The 20,055-nt window shown below is 35.7% G+C and overlaps 2 protein-coding genes across 3 annotated transcripts; one reads left to right on the forward strand and one right to left on the reverse strand.

Moving 5' to 3' along the window:
- Window positions 1-11,028: 11,028 nt before the first annotated feature.
- Window positions 11,029-14,734, forward strand: LOC103954710. 2 transcript variants are annotated; one of them, XM_009366533.3, is made up of 6 exons: window positions 11,029-11,414; window positions 11,495-11,592; window positions 12,144-12,958; window positions 13,614-13,743; window positions 14,007-14,365; window positions 14,452-14,734. In XM_009366533.3, the coding sequence occupies exons 1-6, from the start codon at window positions 11,114-11,116 to the stop codon at window positions 14,573-14,575; spliced, it is 1,827 nt and encodes a 608-aa protein (XP_009364808.2). In that variant the 5' UTR covers window positions 11,029-11,113; the 3' UTR covers window positions 14,576-14,734. The 2 variants fall into 2 exon arrangements, with proteins under 2 accessions (XP_009364808.2, XP_048437953.1); XM_048581996.1 differs by having other exon boundaries at window positions 11,030-11,414; window positions 11,495-11,641.
- Window positions 14,735-14,852: 118 nt separating this feature from the next.
- Window positions 14,853-16,726, reverse strand: LOC103954708 (putative UDP-rhamnose:rhamnosyltransferase 1). The gene has a single exon (XM_009366532.3). The coding sequence runs from the start codon at window positions 16,344-16,346 to the stop codon at window positions 14,916-14,918; it is 1,431 nt and encodes a 476-aa protein (XP_009364807.2). The 5' UTR covers window positions 16,347-16,726; the 3' UTR covers window positions 14,853-14,915.
- Between the last annotated feature and the right edge of the window lie 3,329 nt (window positions 16,727-20,055).

Here is a 20,055-nt window from a genome sequence, read left to right on the forward strand (position 1 = left end):
TGTATATATATGTATATATTTTGCTATTTTTGTACACCTGCTCTTCTGTGTTTTGGTTTTGGATATGTTGTACCCAAAACATCTTAATTATTTAAATGGTTTTTTATTTTATTTTATTGGGTAGTGATGTAATCGCAGCCGTTGCTTTCAGGGATCGTGATTTTTGCCGTGATGAGAGGGGGGAGTGGGGAGTTAACAAACCAAAGGGCGGCTGCCAACGGATGTAATTTGTAATCTGTCTTATTTAGGAGCAAGTTAATTGAGTTTCCTTTTTTGTAAATTATTATCCATATAGTCTGTTAGACAAAGAATAAGAGATACGGTCTTGAATATGTCAACTCAGACAGAAATTTACACACAACAGCGTGTATACTTGTCTGTCTTTGTATCTCTTATCATATTATATAAGATACACTTTGGTCAAAGAAAGGTATGTCGTAACAACAAATATTAATGTCAACCATAGATGGTGTTTTACAACAGTTTTGGAAGACAATCATGCTGCATGCATATGCACTCTAGTGCGGGCTGCATGCATATGCACTCTAGTGCGGGTTTGGTTTCTAGCAATTCTCTTCCTCCTTAAACTAACAATTAACCCACTAAAAGCAACTCTACCCCTAAGTGTGACAATTATTTCCTTAATGAACAATAATGCCCGAGTGCATCTTCACCTTGTTAACTGAATGCCGGGCCAATTAATAATAAAATTTTATTTTTCAAAAAATAAATAAAAAAGTAATCTTATCTTATTTTTCTTTTTCTTTTTTCTTTTGTTTGTTTTTGTCTCTTTTCCTCCCTCCCTCCCCTCTCCTTCCTTTTCTTCCTCCGTCTCTCCCTCCCCTCCCTTGTTTTCTCCGTCCATCCTTCCCCTCTCCCTTTTTTTCTTCCTCTCTCCATCCGTCCCTCCCTCGCTCCGTATGGCCTACTCTTTCTCTCTCCCCCTCTCAAAACTTAGAAATCATGGGAGCCATAGCCATTGACAAGGCCTCCCCAGCTTCCTTTCTCTACCCCAGAAAAGCCGGATTCCTCCACTTCGTCTTCTAATCCAAATTTCTCGACTGCAGGGAAGCCAGACTCCTCCCTCGCCATCGTCTCTTGTTCCGACACCTTGATCTGTAAATTTTTTTTTCATGATGATGTTAGCATGACGTCATATCGCCTCAGGCACAGAGGCAAACGAGAATGGCCTGATTGCTAGGTTTGGGAGGTTGGGCCCACCGAACAGCTCCATTGATTTGTGTGGGCTGGAACTGTTTTTGTTGGGGTTGGGGGTTTGAATCACAGAATTGCAAGGACAATCGGGAGGGGGTAGAACTGCTCTAATGCTATCGCTATAATACAAAAATAATAATGTGAACGAAAGTTCGACGAATTCCTTACAAGAGTAAAATTACAATATATTGATTTTTCAAATAACAAAACTTTGACATGCGTAAAAAAGGAAATCAAAATTCTCCATACGGGTTTGTCAAGACATACAAGTAATATGAGTGTATTATTGTGTGGTGACGTGGTACAATCATTTTACATGTTATAATATGAGTCTCTAAAAGTGGCAAATAAATATGAATCATGTGTTAAAATTACAAAACTAAGTTTTGGAGATGTACGTAGTTGGCATTTCTTACATACGTATGAATTTTTTATTTAAATTATGAGCAGAAAGGAGTCTAGATCATGTGTTAAAATGAAATGAAATGAAATGAAATATGTGCGGTGCGCATGCAAGAAGAAAAAGTAACAGCATGAGGTAGTTCAATCATGTAATATTAGACAAAGAGGCATTTTATGCCATCACTATACTCCGGCAGGAGAAAGGTTTGGATAAAAGAGGTTTTTAGAGACGTCCTCACGCTCAAGCCTCCTAATGAAGGTCGACACGTAACATTGTCTACCAATTAAAATTTACATGTGATCTGTAACAAATCACGTATTGGTGATGGAAACCAAAATACAAACGGCAAAAATAGTCACTTAGTACTACGATTTAGTGATATTTTTCTTCACCTATAAATAAAAATCTTAAATGATTCTCTTCAAAGACAAATTTGAACGAGGCTAAACCCATTTCCTTTCTTTAGCAAAAATAATATTGATTGTTCCAAAAAAAAAAAAAAAAAAAAAAAAAAAAAAAAAAGAAGGGGCAAAAGTAGGTTCTTCATGACCCATCTGAAAGTGGTGCAGCCTATGTTTTAACAACATAATTACAAGAGAGTGATTGTTTATTCTTAACGGTGAACAAAACTCACAAAGAGATCTTCTATAAGATCTTATTACCAAACTCATCCAATCGTAATCGAGGAACTATTATATGAAAACTCTTGACTTCTCTGAAAATATGATTACTTGTCTAGTAGGAAATATACTTTTACAAATGAGTAGCAACTGTAGCATAAGAACAATTGTTAAAATTATCATAAATGTAAGAAAATCGAGCAAGTCTTTTTTGAGTATTTAGATCATTTCGTAGTAGTAGTAAAGTCATGTAAAAAGTTTAGGACCTGTTTAGTGCTGTACTTGAATTCAACGTTTTAAACTCAAAACACTTTTCAAGTTTTAGGTATTAAAAACTTGTTTCATCGGATTATTTTCAAAAATTAAACTTAAAACTAACTTAAAAATATAACATATTCTTTAAAGACATCAAAATTGAGTTTTTAGAGTTTTTAAAACTTAAAAACTCACTTCTTTCTTTTCCCTCTCTCCTCCCCTCTCACTCCAAATCTCTCTCTCTCCTACCCTTTTTTTTTCTTTTTTCTCTCCTCAAATCCCCTCTCTTCTTTCTCTCTCTCCTCCTCTTCTCTATCTCCTCCAATCCTTTTTGTTCCTTCTCTTTCCTCCGATCATCTCTTACCTTTTTTTCCTCCTCTCCTCCGAGCCTTCTTTTTAGATCTCTTTGTCTAATTTAAGTTTTAAGAATTAAAAACAATTTAAATCTCATGCAAAACAAGTTTTTAAGTCTTAAAGAGAATTGTTTTCAAGAGATGTTCTTAATAAATGTTTTGAGAAATGATGATTTTTTTTTAATAGGATATCAATTAGGCCCTTAATTTCTGGAGGTAATTTGAGTTTCCAAGCAGTCTTAACAAAAAACAAAAATATCCCATCAGAAGATGGTCTGTATTAGGTGCACATATCTTTCATGACATTTATTGGCCAAGGTCTCTTTCTACAAGTTCAGGTGATGATGAGAAAAAGAAAATGTGATGGATTATAGGTTGGATCTCATTTCATATGTCGAAAAAGAAAATTTGAGGGTGTAAAAGTTTGGAACTAAGAAAGTTATTTTTTACATCGAAAAGATAAGGAACACCATACTAAGTTACTAACACAAATAAAATTAGAAAATTCCATTAATTTCAACGTGATTTTTTAAATCAACAAAAAAAAAATCGAATTCAAGACTTTTTACCAAATATCTAGATAAATATTATGTATAATTTTTCCACTAACTAGAACTTCAAAGTTCAAGCCCACTTAATATGTTTTTGTGAAAGCTGCTGTTGTATAACTATATAAATTCAAAGAAATAAACATTTTTCGTGTATTTGAAATTTTCGAGAAATGTGAATGTTTTTCAGTAAAACGACTTCTTTGAAAAAGTGGACATATGCAGTTGACTCCCAATTCAATCCATTATCTTGCTATTAACGTCGTGATTTACTTGACAAATGTTGACATGCGTAATTGTGATATTTAATTAGTAATGTTACGAAGATTAAATTTTGTAAATTAAATAACATAAAAATTGATAATTGGATTATTATTTAAGCTTTGATAAACGGGCTTATTTTTATTGATGACAAATCATTTAGTTTGCAAAGTTTGTCTACAAACTTAGTCTCCCTAGCATTACCCAGCTGATGATTGGGTTAATACTTAACCATCTATCGTCTATTTTTGTCTACAAATTTTGTCCAAATAACATGAAAATTGATGATTGAGTTATTACTTAACCAGCTATCATCTTTCTTTTCTTTTTCTTTTTTTTTTTTAATCAACCATTTGTACTACTTATTAAAACAAAACTTAACAACATAATAGACCTAAATTAAGTCAATGGTTAGAACAATGTGACTGTACTTTCATGATATGACTAAGCACGATATATTGCAATTAAAGTTAGGATGATGCTATTTACATACTCATGTTTACCTCTCACACACTCCTTATTAATTTTTGTCATTAAATTTTTTTTTTTTCAATTCATTCAATTCGACAGCTAAAAATTGAAAGAAATGTGTAAAAGGTAAAAATGGATGTGGATAGCACCACCCTTAAAGTTAATTGATATGTCAAATGATGTTGTCACCATCATAAGCAATAAGCACAAACATTATAGTTAAGTGGGTGAACTAAACCCGTTAATATGACTTAGTTGGGAAACGGTTTTACATTAGACATAGCATACATTATGGCCATAACCCAAGACTCACCAACCTCACCAATTAAGTGGGAAATGTCACTTCAGTTAGACAAGTGCGTTTAACTGAATTCCTTTCATGTCTTCTAACTACTTGGTAGATCCGTTACAAGATATCAACATAAATAATGTAATCCAACAACCAGATTTATACATGATTCCTATTTTAAAGGGTTTAAGAAACACAAGGGAGTGAGTGAAACAGATTTATATGACTTCTCACCTCAACTTTCACTTGCTATCTAATTTCTGACTGGTTTGGTGCTCTAAAATTCATAGTGGGACACCAACCCAGATATAACAAATAAAATATGAGAGAGAGAGAGAGAGAGAGAGAGAGGAGTTTAGGGATGATGCCAATCAATGTGGGTTGGTTGAGGGATGCTTAGCATGGCTTTCTATTAGTTTTAGGTCTTTCACAGTGTGACTGAGTTTGACTCAAATAAAGAATCAAACGCATTGAGTTTATTCGTTTATACTTTTAGGCTTTCACGGCAGTGTAAGTGAGTTTGACTCATACATACAAGAATCAGACGCATTGAGTTTGATTCTTACAACATAATTGTTACAGTGGCATTAGTTTAATAGATATAAATTTTATCTATTAATTTTGGGATTACTCTACTATTTGGTTATTCTATTATCTTCCTAAAAATGTGTCATCTATTGTATAAAAAAAAAAAAAAATCAAATTCATGAGTTTAATGTATGAAATTGGTACTAGGGGAATATCCTACAATTAAAAATCCATATATGTGCTTGTCTTTGTGCAACCTTGGGTTACACGAATGGACTCATTTGGGCTTCACAAAATGGCTGCAACTCCTGAGCTTATCACCTTGTGGCACCGAGAACAAATCAACTTATGCAAATGTTGTTATGATGATGAAGTTGATGCAAATATAGATTCCATGTCTAGTCAGTTTCACCAGTCAAACACTTGAAGAATGAAACTGACGTGAATCCAAAAGGAGTCAGTTTAAAGATTTAAAACTTCGAAAACTTGACCAAAAACACAAAACAAAATCACAAAGACAATACAACCCAAATATGCAACAATTTGAGTGTTAAGTGCATGAATGTGATTTTGTGGCTTGGGTTTCAAGTAAGAACACAAGAGGCAGCTACAAGCTTGAAAACACTCTTGATATAAAGTATGAATCTCCTAGCCACAAACTTAAAACAAAATCACAAAGACAATGATACCCTAATATACAATGCTTTGGGTGATTAGTGCATGAATGTGATTTTGTAGGAAAGGGTTTCTAATAAGGAACACCAAGAGGCAGCTCAAAGCTTTAAGAACACTCTTGTGAAACATGTAAAATCCCTAACCAAAGAGGATGAAAACCCTAGCTGAGGTTATATAGACAGATCTGATTTTTTGCACATCCAACAAGGACAAAAACCACTTGTCAACCCAACAAACAATGTGAGCAGATTAAGGGCCATAAACTGACCACCAACAAAAAGTTGTCAGTCAGCCCGTGTGGGTTGTCTTAATTAATTTGTGTGCCCAGACAGCTAGAAGTCAACACGCAAAACTAACAAGACAATCAAACTAGACAAAATGCAACACAAATATGGATATGAAATGCACATGCATGAACAAACCTTCTAAGGTGAAATGTGTCACATCTTAAACATTTACTCCAGCAGCAACAACCCATAATCAGAGTATAACCTAAAACTATATTGAGCATGTGTGTGGTTCAATTACAATATTTGACAAGAAAAGCCAAACCTAAAAGTTTTAACTTCACAATGTATTTTTATTTTTATACCCCACCACTTCACATATTCGAATTATGAGTTGATTGCTATGTTGTATCTCCTCCCTTTCAAAAATTGAAGATTTAGATTTGAGAATCCATCATAAGGAAGATTAAAAAAAATTGAGAATCCATGACTTTGTAGCAAAAAGTGATCTAGAAACGCATAGCATACTTGGTTCTCCATTAACTTCATAACACAATTATAAGCATGTCGATGTTGTTGAAATCACCAAAACAATGAAAAATATGAAGTATGATCCTTCTAGGGTTTTCCACCTTATGGTTTGATATATTTGCTTGTGTTTTAGATTTTGGGGTGAGTTACAACGAACATGTAATGGGAGATTTTGAAGAAATTCTTGAAAATCCGAATTAAGCTTATTTGCATTGGAATTTCGTTTTCAGAAATGTTGGTAGAATTATCAAGGAGGGAGAAGACTGCAAATATCATTCGTGAACATGATCTTGATCATAGTCGAAGCCAGCAATCTGTGTGGATTAGGGCATTGTTAAACAACAAATTCACAAAATAAAAAGCTAAAGAATTTACTACAAAATACTTACATATTAAGCATAAGATTTTTGATATAATATATTACAATATTCCTCAACGCGTTTTCATGTTGTGAAAATGTTGCCTGACAACTTCATTACTAATACTATCAAATATCTCTCCATATAAAATAAACATGTTATCATTCATCCATTGATACCACACTACCCCCCCCCCCCCAACCAAAATTTCTCAATTGATTCTTCAAAAATTTCATGGCCAAAAATGCTCTTTCAACTTTGGCAGTTGCACTGGAAGAGTTAATGCTAATGCCACAAACATGTAAACTAGTTATACACCTTAATAATGTCACAAGCATGTACATTTTTTTGTGTATAAAAAAACTGAGTGGGGGCATCCACCCCTCTGGGCCTAAGATGGCTCCGTCCATGATCTTGATGTCTACATGAAGGTATAAGAAATGTTGGAGGAATGTATATTATCAAAAACTAAATTTGATAAAATTTTCTGTTCATATTTTATTTTTTATTCATCAAAAAAATTTTTTTTTTTTCATCAAAATTTTTTTTTTCAATAAGGTGTTAGTAGTTTCATTGCTTAGAGTGTTGTTCTACAAGGGAGGTGAGTGGTTTTGAGAGTTGAAGAAGATAAATAATCTTGAGATATACACATTAAAATTCATTTGAGGTGTATTTAGAATTTATTTATTTATTTTTTAACTTTATAAGGTTGAAATTCTCCTTGCATATTAGGTATATAAGTGATTTAATATCAACATTATGTAATAATATTATTCCTACGAAGACTACTTAACAAATACTAGTTCTATTAGCATTAAACATAAAATAATAAATAAAAAAAAAGAAAAAAAAAGACAAATAATGAGAATTTCCACGTACAACTGTTTCCATGTATACAGACTTTTATTTTTGGCTTGGCATTTAACGTGAATAAATCAAATTAAAAACAACAGGTTCTAGAATAAGAGAAGGTTTTGATCACACTATGTCAAGTAAAGGAATAAACATATTATTAGGAAAAAGAAATACTATCAAATCTAAAAGAGGTGTAGTCAAATGAGGATTTAGAAGGATTTTAAAACTTTTTAAAGTGAAGATTTGATAGGATTGTAGATTTCAAATGGATTTTCAAGGATTCTTATAGACTTTGATTAAAGATTTGAATGGATTTTGAGAGGGTTTCTTGTCATTTAAAAAATTACCTTTTAATGAAAAATAAGATTAAAAATAAAAAACTTGAAAAATAATGAAGAGCTTTGCTCAGTTCTCCCGAGTAACCCCAAACTCCATTGTCCTCCACCAGAAGAAAAAGAAAACGTTGCCTAGATTTTCTCCCTAACCCAAAATGCTCATGCTAAACCAAAATTTCTTCCAACTATAAACCATAGGGGTGGGCATAAAAACCATGAAACCATGAAACTAAATCGAACCGCGACAAAATAAACCGTTAAAACTGTGTTGACCAAAAAAAGTCAATGTAAGTTCAAGAACTAGACCAAATCATTCATACCGGTTTCAGTTTTAGTTCTCGTGTTGGTAGAACCGCTTAAAACAAAACTGAACCAAACTATGAATATAAATAATTTTTATAATTTGAGCATGTATTTGGTAGTTTCATCCGAGAATAAAAATATTGATAAGATGTCTCGTACCAACATCTAAAATGTAAAATAAAAAATTGTGTTTAGTAGTTGTTGTGGGGTTTTTGTGTCAAATTTGATGAGCTTGTGTTATAAAGAGACAAGCCAAAACCTTCATGTCCCCCACTTAGTTAGCGAGGACAAGGCCCAAAGCATCCCAAAGGAAAAACAAATCCTAGGAATGCTTTGTTCTTCTTCCAAGTAGCTCATGGGTGCCTGGTCTGGTGCTATGTTGAGTACTTCTAGCATTGAAGTGCTTTAGTGCTAATGAGATACTTCCCTCGGTGCTGATGGAGTATTTTCCTATGCACTGGTGGAGTGCTTCCTTAGGTGCTGGTGGAGTATTTAGAGTGTTCCCTTAGGCACTGGTGGAGTGTTTTCCTGGGCATTGACGTAGTGTTTCTTTGGGCGCTAATAAAGTGTTTCCTTTTGACGAAGTGTTTCCCTGGACGCTGACAAAGTGTTTCCTTTAGGCACTGACGAGTGTTTCCCAAGGTGCTGACGAAGTGCTTTCCCTTACTCGTTTCGATGGCTTTGAGGAGTACTTGTTAAACTAACAAACATTAGGAGTTAAAATAAATAGGCTTGACATGAGAGCATAAGGTGGGAGAGTTAAAGACCCATAAGTTTAGTAAATGAGATGGCGTGATTTGTTTTGCTGTAGTTAGGCTGTAATTTAAGAGAAGGATTCATAAGATATCTAGTAGTGGTTGAGCTTTTAGTCATGGTGGCTGGTTGAGGCTTCTAAGGTAGAAGATGAGTGGTGAAAGGTAAAAGCTTAAAGTTGGAGTCTATAGCTTACTGGAAAGCTTGCAGTAGTCAAGCATGGGTTTTTGTAGCAAGAATGAAGGTTTCCTGTACGATGAATCTCTTTTTCCCTAGGCATTAGGTTGAAGGGATGTGTTGGAAGGGGTTTGGTTTGTAGATTGGGTATCTTTGTAGTAGATGAAAGGAGACATTAGGCAAGGGAGAATGGAAAACTTAAGGCTAGGCTTGTGGCCGGTGTAGGAAGCTTGTAGCAGGCAAAGGAGATTTTCCATCAGCTAGGGGAAGATGTTCTTCCCCTTTTGCTTGCAACTGAGCACATTGTTTCTCTCTTGCTTGTAATTGAACTGATCTCTCCTCTCTCTTTGATAAGGCTTCCAATTTATAATAGATGATGGTTATCCTTAATTTCTATTGGATAAAAGGATATGCTGGAAAGAACTTGTCCTTAGCAGGTAAAATAAAGAACTGAAGTTGCCTTATGTCCAACGAACAAAATAGGGCATATAGGAGATACTTATCTCGAGGAGTTTGAAGGCTAAGCAAGATAAGGCGGCTAGGACTCGACTACATATCAGCCAGTGGGCTTTATTTTTTAGGTTCCCATCATTGCTTTGACAAATGTATTCCATCATGCCATGTTTTTACTAAGAAATATTACATTGTTGGGATTTATGAAATTGTAATAGCATGATCATACATAGTTTATTTGCTCATCATGCATCTCTACACCGGTTACTATATTACTCGTTTGGGGCAGGACCAGTTTCACATGTATGTTCAAAACGTACCGTAATGCTCACATTGGATCCATTACAGGTACCCGAACTAATTGCTTTTGCATCTATGACTCATATTTGACGTGCTTAGCGCCATCTTCACGTATATGTAGTACTCAAGTAGATTATTACACATAACATGTTCATGTAGCTACTTTCTGTAAGGACTCGTATGTAAGCATAATTTTGATGAGCATGTTATATTGTTATTGAGATATGTGTGGTTTACTCGTATTGTTAGAATAATTATTTTATACTGATACTTGGTTTTCATACTTATACATAGTATGATTTTGGAAACTATACAGATTTTACAGCAATGAGTTTTTATGTTGTGAAAAAACAAAGGTGTTTTAATAAATCCTTATATTTGGCCACTCACACTTTCTATTTTGCGCCCCTCTAGGACTTAGTACGTAGCTGATTTCTGTGATGAGCGAGTAGTCATTAGTGACTCTGATTATTAGTTTAAAATAAGTTTTGGATTTTAAATTTTTTTATTTGTACTTATTAAGTAACTGAATAGTATGATTCATCATAGTCGACCTGCATGTCTTGAACGAGCCCTTAATATTCCCTGGCATATCCATTCCATCGTGCACGACATTTAGATTCTGGCTTATGAGTTCCTTTCTGTGGAGTGGAAGCATATTTTCAGGGAAACTAACTTTGTGGCGGATGCATTAGCTTATTTCGGCCTATCTATCTTTGAATGAGGATCCTCTTCGGATCCTCTTTGTGAGAATCTCAGAGATTCACCAATCACGTCCTTTCATTGTATATTGTATGGTCAGAAATCATTGTAAATTTTTTTTTATTTAAAATTGAATATAAATAGTATTTGAAGAAAATTAATATACGATGCACGATAAACGGACGTGATTAGAAAATCTCCAAAATCCCCACAAAGAGCATCCGGAGAGGATCTTGATTCTCTATGTTTAACCCTCAGTTTTGGGACCACTGTTTAGTTTTGGGACCGCTGTTTCCTAAAGTTGGTCGTCCGGCTTTTCATCTTGACGTGCTGGAACAAGTTGTTCTAGAAGTTTTGTTCTTTAATGCATTTACCTTATAAAAAAAAATTTAAATAAAAAATAAAAAAAATAAAAAAAATAAAAAAATAAAAAATAAAAAAATTCTCGAGTCCCCACCACCGCATCCAAGTCGTCCCTCCCTCTCCCTCCTTTCCCCCAAATGGCTCTGCTCGGGGACGACGGTCGTGGTTATGAGCTCGCCTGTAAACTCGAATCCTGCAACGTTTGGCGCACATGGCTCGGCGAGTCCACTTACGCCCACTTCGCCCCCTTCCTCAATTCCCCTTCAACCTGGGAAGCCTTCATGGACTCCAAATCTAAGGCTCCCCTCCATCTCCAACTCCGCGCTCGAGCTCTTCTTTTCGACAAGGCCTGCGTTTCCCTCTTCCTCCGCCCCAATTCCAACTTTTCTTCCTCCTCCTCTTCTGCTTCAGTCGCCGTTTCCAAGCTCAATCCCATTTGTGAGTTTCTGAGTCGCTCATTGCTTTCGTTTCGGCTTAATTTCATTGCTTCTGATCGATGCCACTGTTTTTGGTTGCAGATTTGCAGCTCCACCCTGACGACGTCTACTTCACTCTGGAGAATTCGTCTCAGGATGGGGTTCAAGTTCAACAACGTGACGCTTTGGTGCCGTCCAAGGTATGATTTTGGAGCTTTCGTCGATTGTACCATGAATGTGATGTATTTGGTAAGTTGAAATTATTAAATGGATTAGGTATGTTTATGCATTTTTTGTAGTTTCGTTATAATTCTACATTATATGAAGTATATGTATGGAATCCTTTAATGAAAATGCGGAATTAAGTCTCATTGTTTTACTTACAAATTCCACATTTTTTTTCATATGTTTCAAATACTTGGCTACTGAGAGCTCAATGGAAATGGGTGTATAAACCAAAAAAGTCCTCAGATTTCATCTCGCAGAATTCCTATGGCTGCATTGCTGGTTATCTCCTCTTTGTTTAGCAAAATGTGCCAATTCAGTTGGCGAAGTTTATTTAGTGCTGGATCCCGAACAATATGAACTCTAGAATCTAACATTCTAGTCCAACCTAGTGATGTCATTTATAAATTGAGCTGCATTGATGCATTTGTGTCAAAAGAAATTTTGGAGGAAAGTGAGCAAAAAAAGTTAGAAGTTGAACTGTGGAGAGTTCTTATATAACTATAGTTTATTACTGTGTTTGCAGACTCAATCTAAAGCAGCTTTTGGTGCTGGATCAAGATATGGAGAATCTGAAATTGATAACATACCATTGAGATTCAAAAATGATGAGCTGTCTGAGACATGGTATAATCAGTTTATTGAGAGATATAGAATGGGCAAACCGTCTAGGTTGTCATCAGGGGAGCGAGAATCAGAGAAACGTACTCCAGAGGAGATGTCTGCTTACCTTAAACTTCTTGAGAGGCATAAGAAAAGACGCGTAGCTTTCAAAGAAGATCCGTATATGGGATTTGGAAATCCCATCCAAGATGCATCACACTTGAATCCAAATTCCCTTTTAGATGGTAGTAACTCAATTGATAGTGAAACATCTTTTTTCCCAGAAACAATGTTTACGTTCAACTGTGTTCCCGATAGTGCACTTCCACCTTTGAATAGAGTGGATGACAACCTAAAAATGGAATGTTTTGGAGTTCTTGATACATTGCCTCAGATAATGACTAGGAGTCCCGTTATGCTTGAAAGGCTTGGCATCAGGCCTGAATACCTCAGCATGGAACGAGGAATCATACACCGTGGAAAAAATGCTTTTGGAGGGAACAAAAAATGTCTTAGTCAAGAGCAAGCAACACAGTTATCTAAAATGGTAGTAGCTAGGATGATGATAAGTATCGGGTTTGAAGGTACTACAGAAGTTCCAATTGATGTTTTCTCCAAGTTACTGAGCTGCCATATCCAGAAATTGGGTGGCAGCTTGAAACTTCTTGCTGATAGTTACAGAAAGCAGTGCTCAGCGCTTGAACAACTAAAGATGTTCCTTCAAACTGTGGGATATGGGTGCGTTTACGGATCTAAGTTTATACTTTTCTCTTTTTTTGTTGAGTATCTAATTGTAGTTTCTTATAAATTACTGTCGGATTGTTGGTTCATTTGTTAATATTTTAATTATGATCTTTTACTTAAGCGGGTATGAATTTTCATGGGTTAGACAAAAAGGAAAATGATTGATCAAAATAGTTTGATGTTATGTTTCTACGGTATTTTATGCACTCGTGATGTTGGGTAGAGACCTACTAGTTGTAACTTTCATGAATATTGTAGGCTCTGGATTAATGAATAAATTAACTGCTTCCAGGGTGTTTATTACCTTTGTAAGAGTATACTCTTTGAAAAATTTGCTGCAGACACTCATCTTAACAAATAATCTCATAATGGAAGATGCCCCGTAAATGTTAATGTGATTGTTATCTTTTAAGCAAAAGTGAATGAGCAATAGAAGGGCACGTTATGACTGTTAACATAATTTTAAGAATGGGTTTGTCGGTGACTTTGAGACTGGCACAGCAAAATCTAAGGATGTTAGGTTTGGACTTTCTGTTTAAACTCTTCACTTTCATTATCAACATTGTTGTGTTTGTGCAAGTTAGTCACATCTAATAATTCAAGTTTCTAGTGTAATCCATTACTTACGTGTTTTTGTTTCTTCCACAAGTAATTTTGGCTCTCTAGTGGAGCAAGTCAAAGATGGCTCCAGGAATTTTCAGCAAACTCAGCAGCAAATTCACGGAATCCAGTCTCAGTTGCAGCCACAGCACCAGAATCTCATTCGACTACCCCAACAAGTATTGATAATTTCAATTGTTTCCTTAATAAATTTACGTTTTGATCCTGATCCTTGTATATAATTTATTTATGGATGGTTAATGGGTTATTTGTGGGGGTGCTGTACATACCCCCTCAGTTTCCCATATAGCTTCTCAAGTTTATGGAGTTGTAGGGGCATTGTAGTTTTCAAAAGCTGATCTATTTTCCTGAAAAAGAAAAAAAAGTTGATCTCTGCATATTATGACATCATTAACAATGGTATATTTTATTACATTGTTAGGTGAACCAACAGATGTCTCGACAAATGCATCCGCAGATGCAACAAATTGCCCATTCAAAAAATGTGCCTTTTCAGCAACGGCAGCAGTTAGAAAGAATGCGAAGATGTCAACCATCCGCTCCTCGAGCAGGTATGGATACGGATAAGGAAAGACCAATGGTACAGGTCAAGATTGAAGCCCCATCAGAGTTACCCATGGATGGTAATGCCTTCAACAGTTTCAATAGCAGACATCCACAGGTGCAGTTTAGGCAGCAGCAAGTTCCTCCAACGTCAAACCTTACAATGTCAAATGTCCATGCTCAGTCGGGAAATCAATTTAGACAGATGGCTTCCCAAATTCCTCAAATCCAAGTGCAGTAAGGAAAATCTGAATACAATTATTACTTACTTATCCATACGAGTAATGCTTCACTGACTTTATGGAACTCTCTCACTTGTGCAGGAACATGAGTGTTCTGAGGGCTCCACCCGTGAAGGTTGAAGGATTCCAGGAATTGATGGGTGGAGATACTTCATCAAAGCACGACTCGGACGAAAATAGGCTGACCTCTCCCTCAAGTAAATAACTTGCCTGCATCTTAACAGTCGGTATAAACTCCTCCATTCTGTGCTTGCTGCCTGTTCTGATCTTGTGCCTCTTACATCTGTTGTAAAACCTCATTTTGTATGCTAACCGTTGCTTGATGCATATATAGTTTGATGACACTACTGATTTTTTAGTTTCATCCACACGGTGCAATGTGATTACTTCTATTGGTCCCCCGCTTGCCACATCAACACACTAACGAAATTTCTAATGGAACTTAACGGCAGGGAAAACATTGATATGCAAGGCAAAACATTTATGATAAAAACACAATTACTTAAATGAACATCAGAAGATACAAAGGGATAATACAGAAGCATTCAAACCTTATGTACATTCTTTTCAAAATACTCAACGCATTTGTCCATGTATCTATCATGGAGGTCCTTGTCTCCAATTACAGCACTATATTCTTTGGTTCCATCCCTGTAAGCCTTCCCTTCCTCATCCACCATAACCAAATTCAGCGACTCGGCCACCGCATTCTTTGTAAACGATCCATCTTCGTCGTTTCTTGGTACCTCAATTCCGACCTTCCTGTCCCACAACCTAGCATTCAGCCCTTGGTCATATAGAAAGGGGAACATAATAAGAGGAATTCCACAGTGTAGGCCCTCTATGAGCGAACTCCAACCGCAGTGAGTCAAGAATCCCCCAACTGCCTTGTGAGCCAAGATTTGGCGCTGAGGAGCCCAAGTTCTCCAGACCAACCCGCGACCCTTGTTTCGATCCTCGAACTCATCCGGCAACTTCACCGAATTACCGGGCGTTGATCCATTCGGCGTCCTAAGAGCCCAAAAGAATGGCAACCCAGATAGCTCCAACCCAAGAGCCAATTCGGTGAACTCTTCTTGAGTAGGATTAATCTCGCTCCCAAGTGCAACGTACACCACAGTAGCTCTCTCTTGCTTGTCCAGCCACTCACAAACTATGGACCAACTGCTATCTTCTTTGTCTTCAGTATCTTGCACCGAGGGTGGCAACAAGCCCACCGGAATCGCAGGCTTGCGGTAAAGCTCTGGAACCAAATCGAGCCAGGCCCCCTCAATTTCTCTACAACTCCGAAAGAGGCATACTTGGGAACCTTCGATCGCTGACTTCATACGAAACCAATCGCTAATGCCGGAAGCGTTATGTTCCAAAGCGTCAAACAATTTCTTGGCTTCGAAAAGCCTAAAAAATAGTTTTGAAGGGAAGGGGATCCATTCGGGCGGGACAGTAAAATGTTCGGGTAGTGTTCTAGGACTATAGCGACTTAGTACATCCGGTTGTGTTGGTCCGAAAGCACATGCGGTGTACGTGTTGAAGCCCCCAAACATAGCTCGCGAAATTCCTAAGTTGGAAGCTATTGGTGGTAACCAGTAAGGAGCAAAATCGTAAATAATCCAATCCGGAGTGTGAGTTTGTAGGAAACTGGTAATACCTTGCTCGAGTCCATCGTGTGCCAATTTGAGGTACGGAATTAAGTCATATGGCACGTCCATGGTGGCCTCGGCGTTCTCCGGGAGGTTTTCGACACGGGGAAGCGGGATTTGGACCAAGTCGATCAAAGGGGTCAAGTTTGGTGGGATTTTCGGGAGGCGTTGGATGTTTCTTGGAGTGGATATGAAGGAGACTTTGTGGCCTCTTTGAGCTATGTGCTTGGCGACCTCAAGAGCGGGTATTATGTGACCAAAAGCAAGCCATGGAAACAAGGCTATGTGAAGAAGCTTCTTGTTAGTAATAGGTTCAGGTTCTGTTAAGGAGCTCATTGTAGTAGGGTTTGAGGGTTTCAGGGTTTGAGCTCATCCGGAGGTTCACATTTGCCTCTTATAAATAAGCTAATTGTACATGCATGGTATTATAATACTCGATCGTCAATACGTTGTTGTTGTCATTTACTTTTCAGAAACTAGTAATTCTCCGGCGGCGTTCGGCAGGAGAGTTGCTAGGTTCTGGGTCTTACTCTTTTTTTTTTGTCCTATAGCCTTTGAGACCGTGGAACAAGTCATCATATTGATTTTTAAATGTGTAAATGACTGTTATACCCATATATATACCACAAAGGACTTGTGGCTTGTCTACTAATCGGTAATCAGATTGAGAGGAATTTAATTGAGGAGGAATTGAATTGAGCAGCAATCAGAATCATATTTCCGTTAAAATTGTTTAGTAAAGTTGTCTGGAATCAGAGTAGAAAAGACATTGATCTATATAAACTGTTTACTAGTTCACATGGATCGAAATGAAAACTAATGTGATTACTAAAGTACCCCTATTTTAACTAATTTTTTTTTTATATGTTAATTAGTTTACGTAAATTTTGTATTCTTTTATTTTTATTTTGATTACTTTAGAGAATTCCTTTTAATTTTTGTATAAAATATTTATTCTTGCTGTTAAAGGAGACTCTAGACGTATGTAGAAGCCCCTTTACATGTACATTTGTTCAAATTTGACATAAAAGAATCATTTTTTATTTGCTTCTAACTCTTAATCATCCTGCAAGTGGCATTTTATCATAGTGGTAGAAAGGTTTTGAACACTTGCATGATGACTTGGATTCAAAAATCTAACATTTAATATAACAAAATCGATCATTTGACCAAAAAAAAAAAACCTCTTAATAACCCTAAAGCCTATTAGATAAAATTTTACTTCATTTTCTCTCTCTCGCCCTCACTTCCCCATCTTTTTCTGCAGTCGCTTGACCAAAATGCTCAACAAAATTTTAACAACAAACTCCCGTCCAACAGATGTTGCCCAGTGTACATAGTACCCACACTTCGGAACACATTCGTTGTTGCGGCATCATTCCAAATCACGAAGGTTGGGTGGTTCGTGCTGTGAGGGAAACAAATACAAAGGGGTATGAATTAGACCTGATATTCGTGTCGTGTTTCTCGTGTTCGTGTCATACCCGATAGCTTAACGGATCATGTCGTGTAATATCCATTAAAGTAAAGGAGTAATATGACCCGACCCGAAATTAACCCATTAATATTATCAGGTAATATGACCTAACTCATTACCCGTTAAGAAAAATATATTTTAAATCAATAAAAATGAAATGAAAAACATAATTTGACACAAAAAAATGTAAAACATAATACTAAATTAGTATATACATACTAAATTTCGGAGTTAACTCTTTCATGAAAGTTGTAAAGCTTTTTATTACGAGTGATTACATTTTTCACACTTCTACAATAATTATCATTAATTTTATTAATTTTGCACTCAAATAAATAACATTGTTCATGAGATTTGGAGGGTTTTAAAAATTTAAACGACCATGTAACCATCGTCTAAGCGTTGAAGATGCAATTATGAATATTTATTATGCTTTCACATCTTTCAGACTTATACATTAATGATTATGAATTTTGTTTATTTTGAACTCCCTTGAAAATACTATTCATGAGAATTTGTATGGTTTAAAAAATTCAAACGATCATATACCCATTCTCAAAGCGTAAAGGATGCGACTACGAGCGTTTGTATATATTTTTTTTCATATTTTCAGCACTTGTAAATTAATTATTATAATTTTTTTTATGTGTTTGGTATTTTTAAATTACTTGATATTTTTATTTTTAATGTGTTTTATGATTTTTAATCTCAATCTTTGCCTATAATATACTATAAAAATAAATAAATAAATAAATAAAACTTAAATTTTAAAATTTATATAGAATAATAATTAATAAACAATATATACATGTTCATTATATCTATTGCATTTTATAGTAAGTGTTTTTTAGTAGTTTAAAAAATTAAAATCATTAAAATAACTTTTTTCTTATCCTGTCGAAACAGGTTACCCGTATGTCACTTTCGTGTAAACTTGTTAAGGACCCGTTATTAACGGGTTATTATCGTGTGACCTGATAATGACCCGATTAGTTATCGTGTTGACCCGAAACCCGTTATTTTCGTGTCGTGTTAACAGGTCGTGTAAGAAATTGCCAAGTCTAGTAGGAATATACATGGGTATTTTGGGTAGAAAATTTTAATTCCTGATGGAACGTTCTACTCGAAATTCAAATACCACCTCTATAGAGGTAATCCAATTTCCTGATATTTGGTGGTCTCCACAGAAATTATGATTCCTTATTTGCTAGTAAACGTTAGCATTGGGAAGAGTGCAATTATGTTTCTCTCTATTTCAATCTCGATTGGTAAACACGCCATTATTGGTTTCTTAAAAAAATAATTACACTAATAAGTTTTTGAAACAAAAAACTTGATAACCAAATGACTGATAAACTTTGCTATTGTTGTCACTTTATCGTGCTTATCTAAACTTCACTTCGTCCTGCTTCTCTGAAACTCCTCTCAAGCTTCTTTAAAACTCTACTCAAATAGCAGAATGAAGAACTTCACTTTGTCTGAAACTCTACTCAAGCTTCTTTGAAACTCTACTCAAATAGCAGAATGGAAGAACGTAGTGACAACTATGGATCCTGAAAACAAACGAAAAAAAAAATAGTTTTTTTTTACAATTTTTATTCGATTGGTAAGTTCATTTTCATTGTGATAGTGTTGGATACACTATTTTTGGCAAGAACCTTGTTGAATGGTGTAGGATTCATCTTATAGGATAAATCAAGGATATTCCACCACATGGGTATTAAACCTCCTAATTATTTATGTGATAATTAGATGAAAATCAAGAGATATTTAGATTGAAATATGCTCGAGATTTTTATGAGCGTTTTCGTCATTGTATCATTTTCTCAACCACTATATAAGAAGGTTTGGAAAGAGAAAGAGGAACAAAGAAACACAAATTTTTCCATAGTTCAAATATTCTAGTTAGGTTTCTAGGATAGACCTTTAAATATTCTAATTAGGTCTCTAGGACAGTCACTTTGGCCCTAGGTTTTGGGAGGCAAAAATCAAGGGGCAACTCGACATATCGACGACCTTCAAAGTCCCAAGCATTCACAGAGGAGTCTAATGAATGGAGAACTACGAATGGCTTGATGCAGCCATGAAATAAAAGAAAAGTTTTTGCGTGGTTGAATCTTTAAATGTGTTTTGGTCATGTCTCGGAGGTGAGACATAAAGGTTGAATGGGTATGTGGTGGCATCACGTGCCGATCCTGAACGTATCTTCAGAATCAGAGTGTGACAGTTTAACTAAAATATAATTTGGACGTAAAAAGTAAATTGAGTGTAGAATAAATTTATATGAGTTGAAATAAAATTTTCTGAATCATGTGTTTATGATTCCATAAACTTTATGATGGTCAATATTTGTCCGCGCCTCTCTTTTAGACTTTTTGAAGGAGTTTGTATATAGAGAGCTGCTTGAGACTTTCAATTTACTTGATCAACACCCATAAACCAACCCACCAATAGATGATATGTCGAAATAGGCACCATACTGGAGTGCCCGCAGCAGATGCGGATTCAAGACACATTATTCCAATGGTCATATGTATAAGTTTATAAACATTTTTTAGACATATAATA

The sequence above is a fragment of a genome, unplaced genomic scaffold (assembly GCF_019419815.1).
Source record: "Pyrus x bretschneideri cultivar Hongxiangsu unplaced genomic scaffold, Pyrus_bretschneideri_v1 Contig18, whole genome shotgun sequence".
Classification (NCBI taxonomy): domain Eukaryota; kingdom Viridiplantae; phylum Streptophyta; class Magnoliopsida; order Rosales; family Rosaceae; genus Pyrus; species Pyrus x bretschneideri.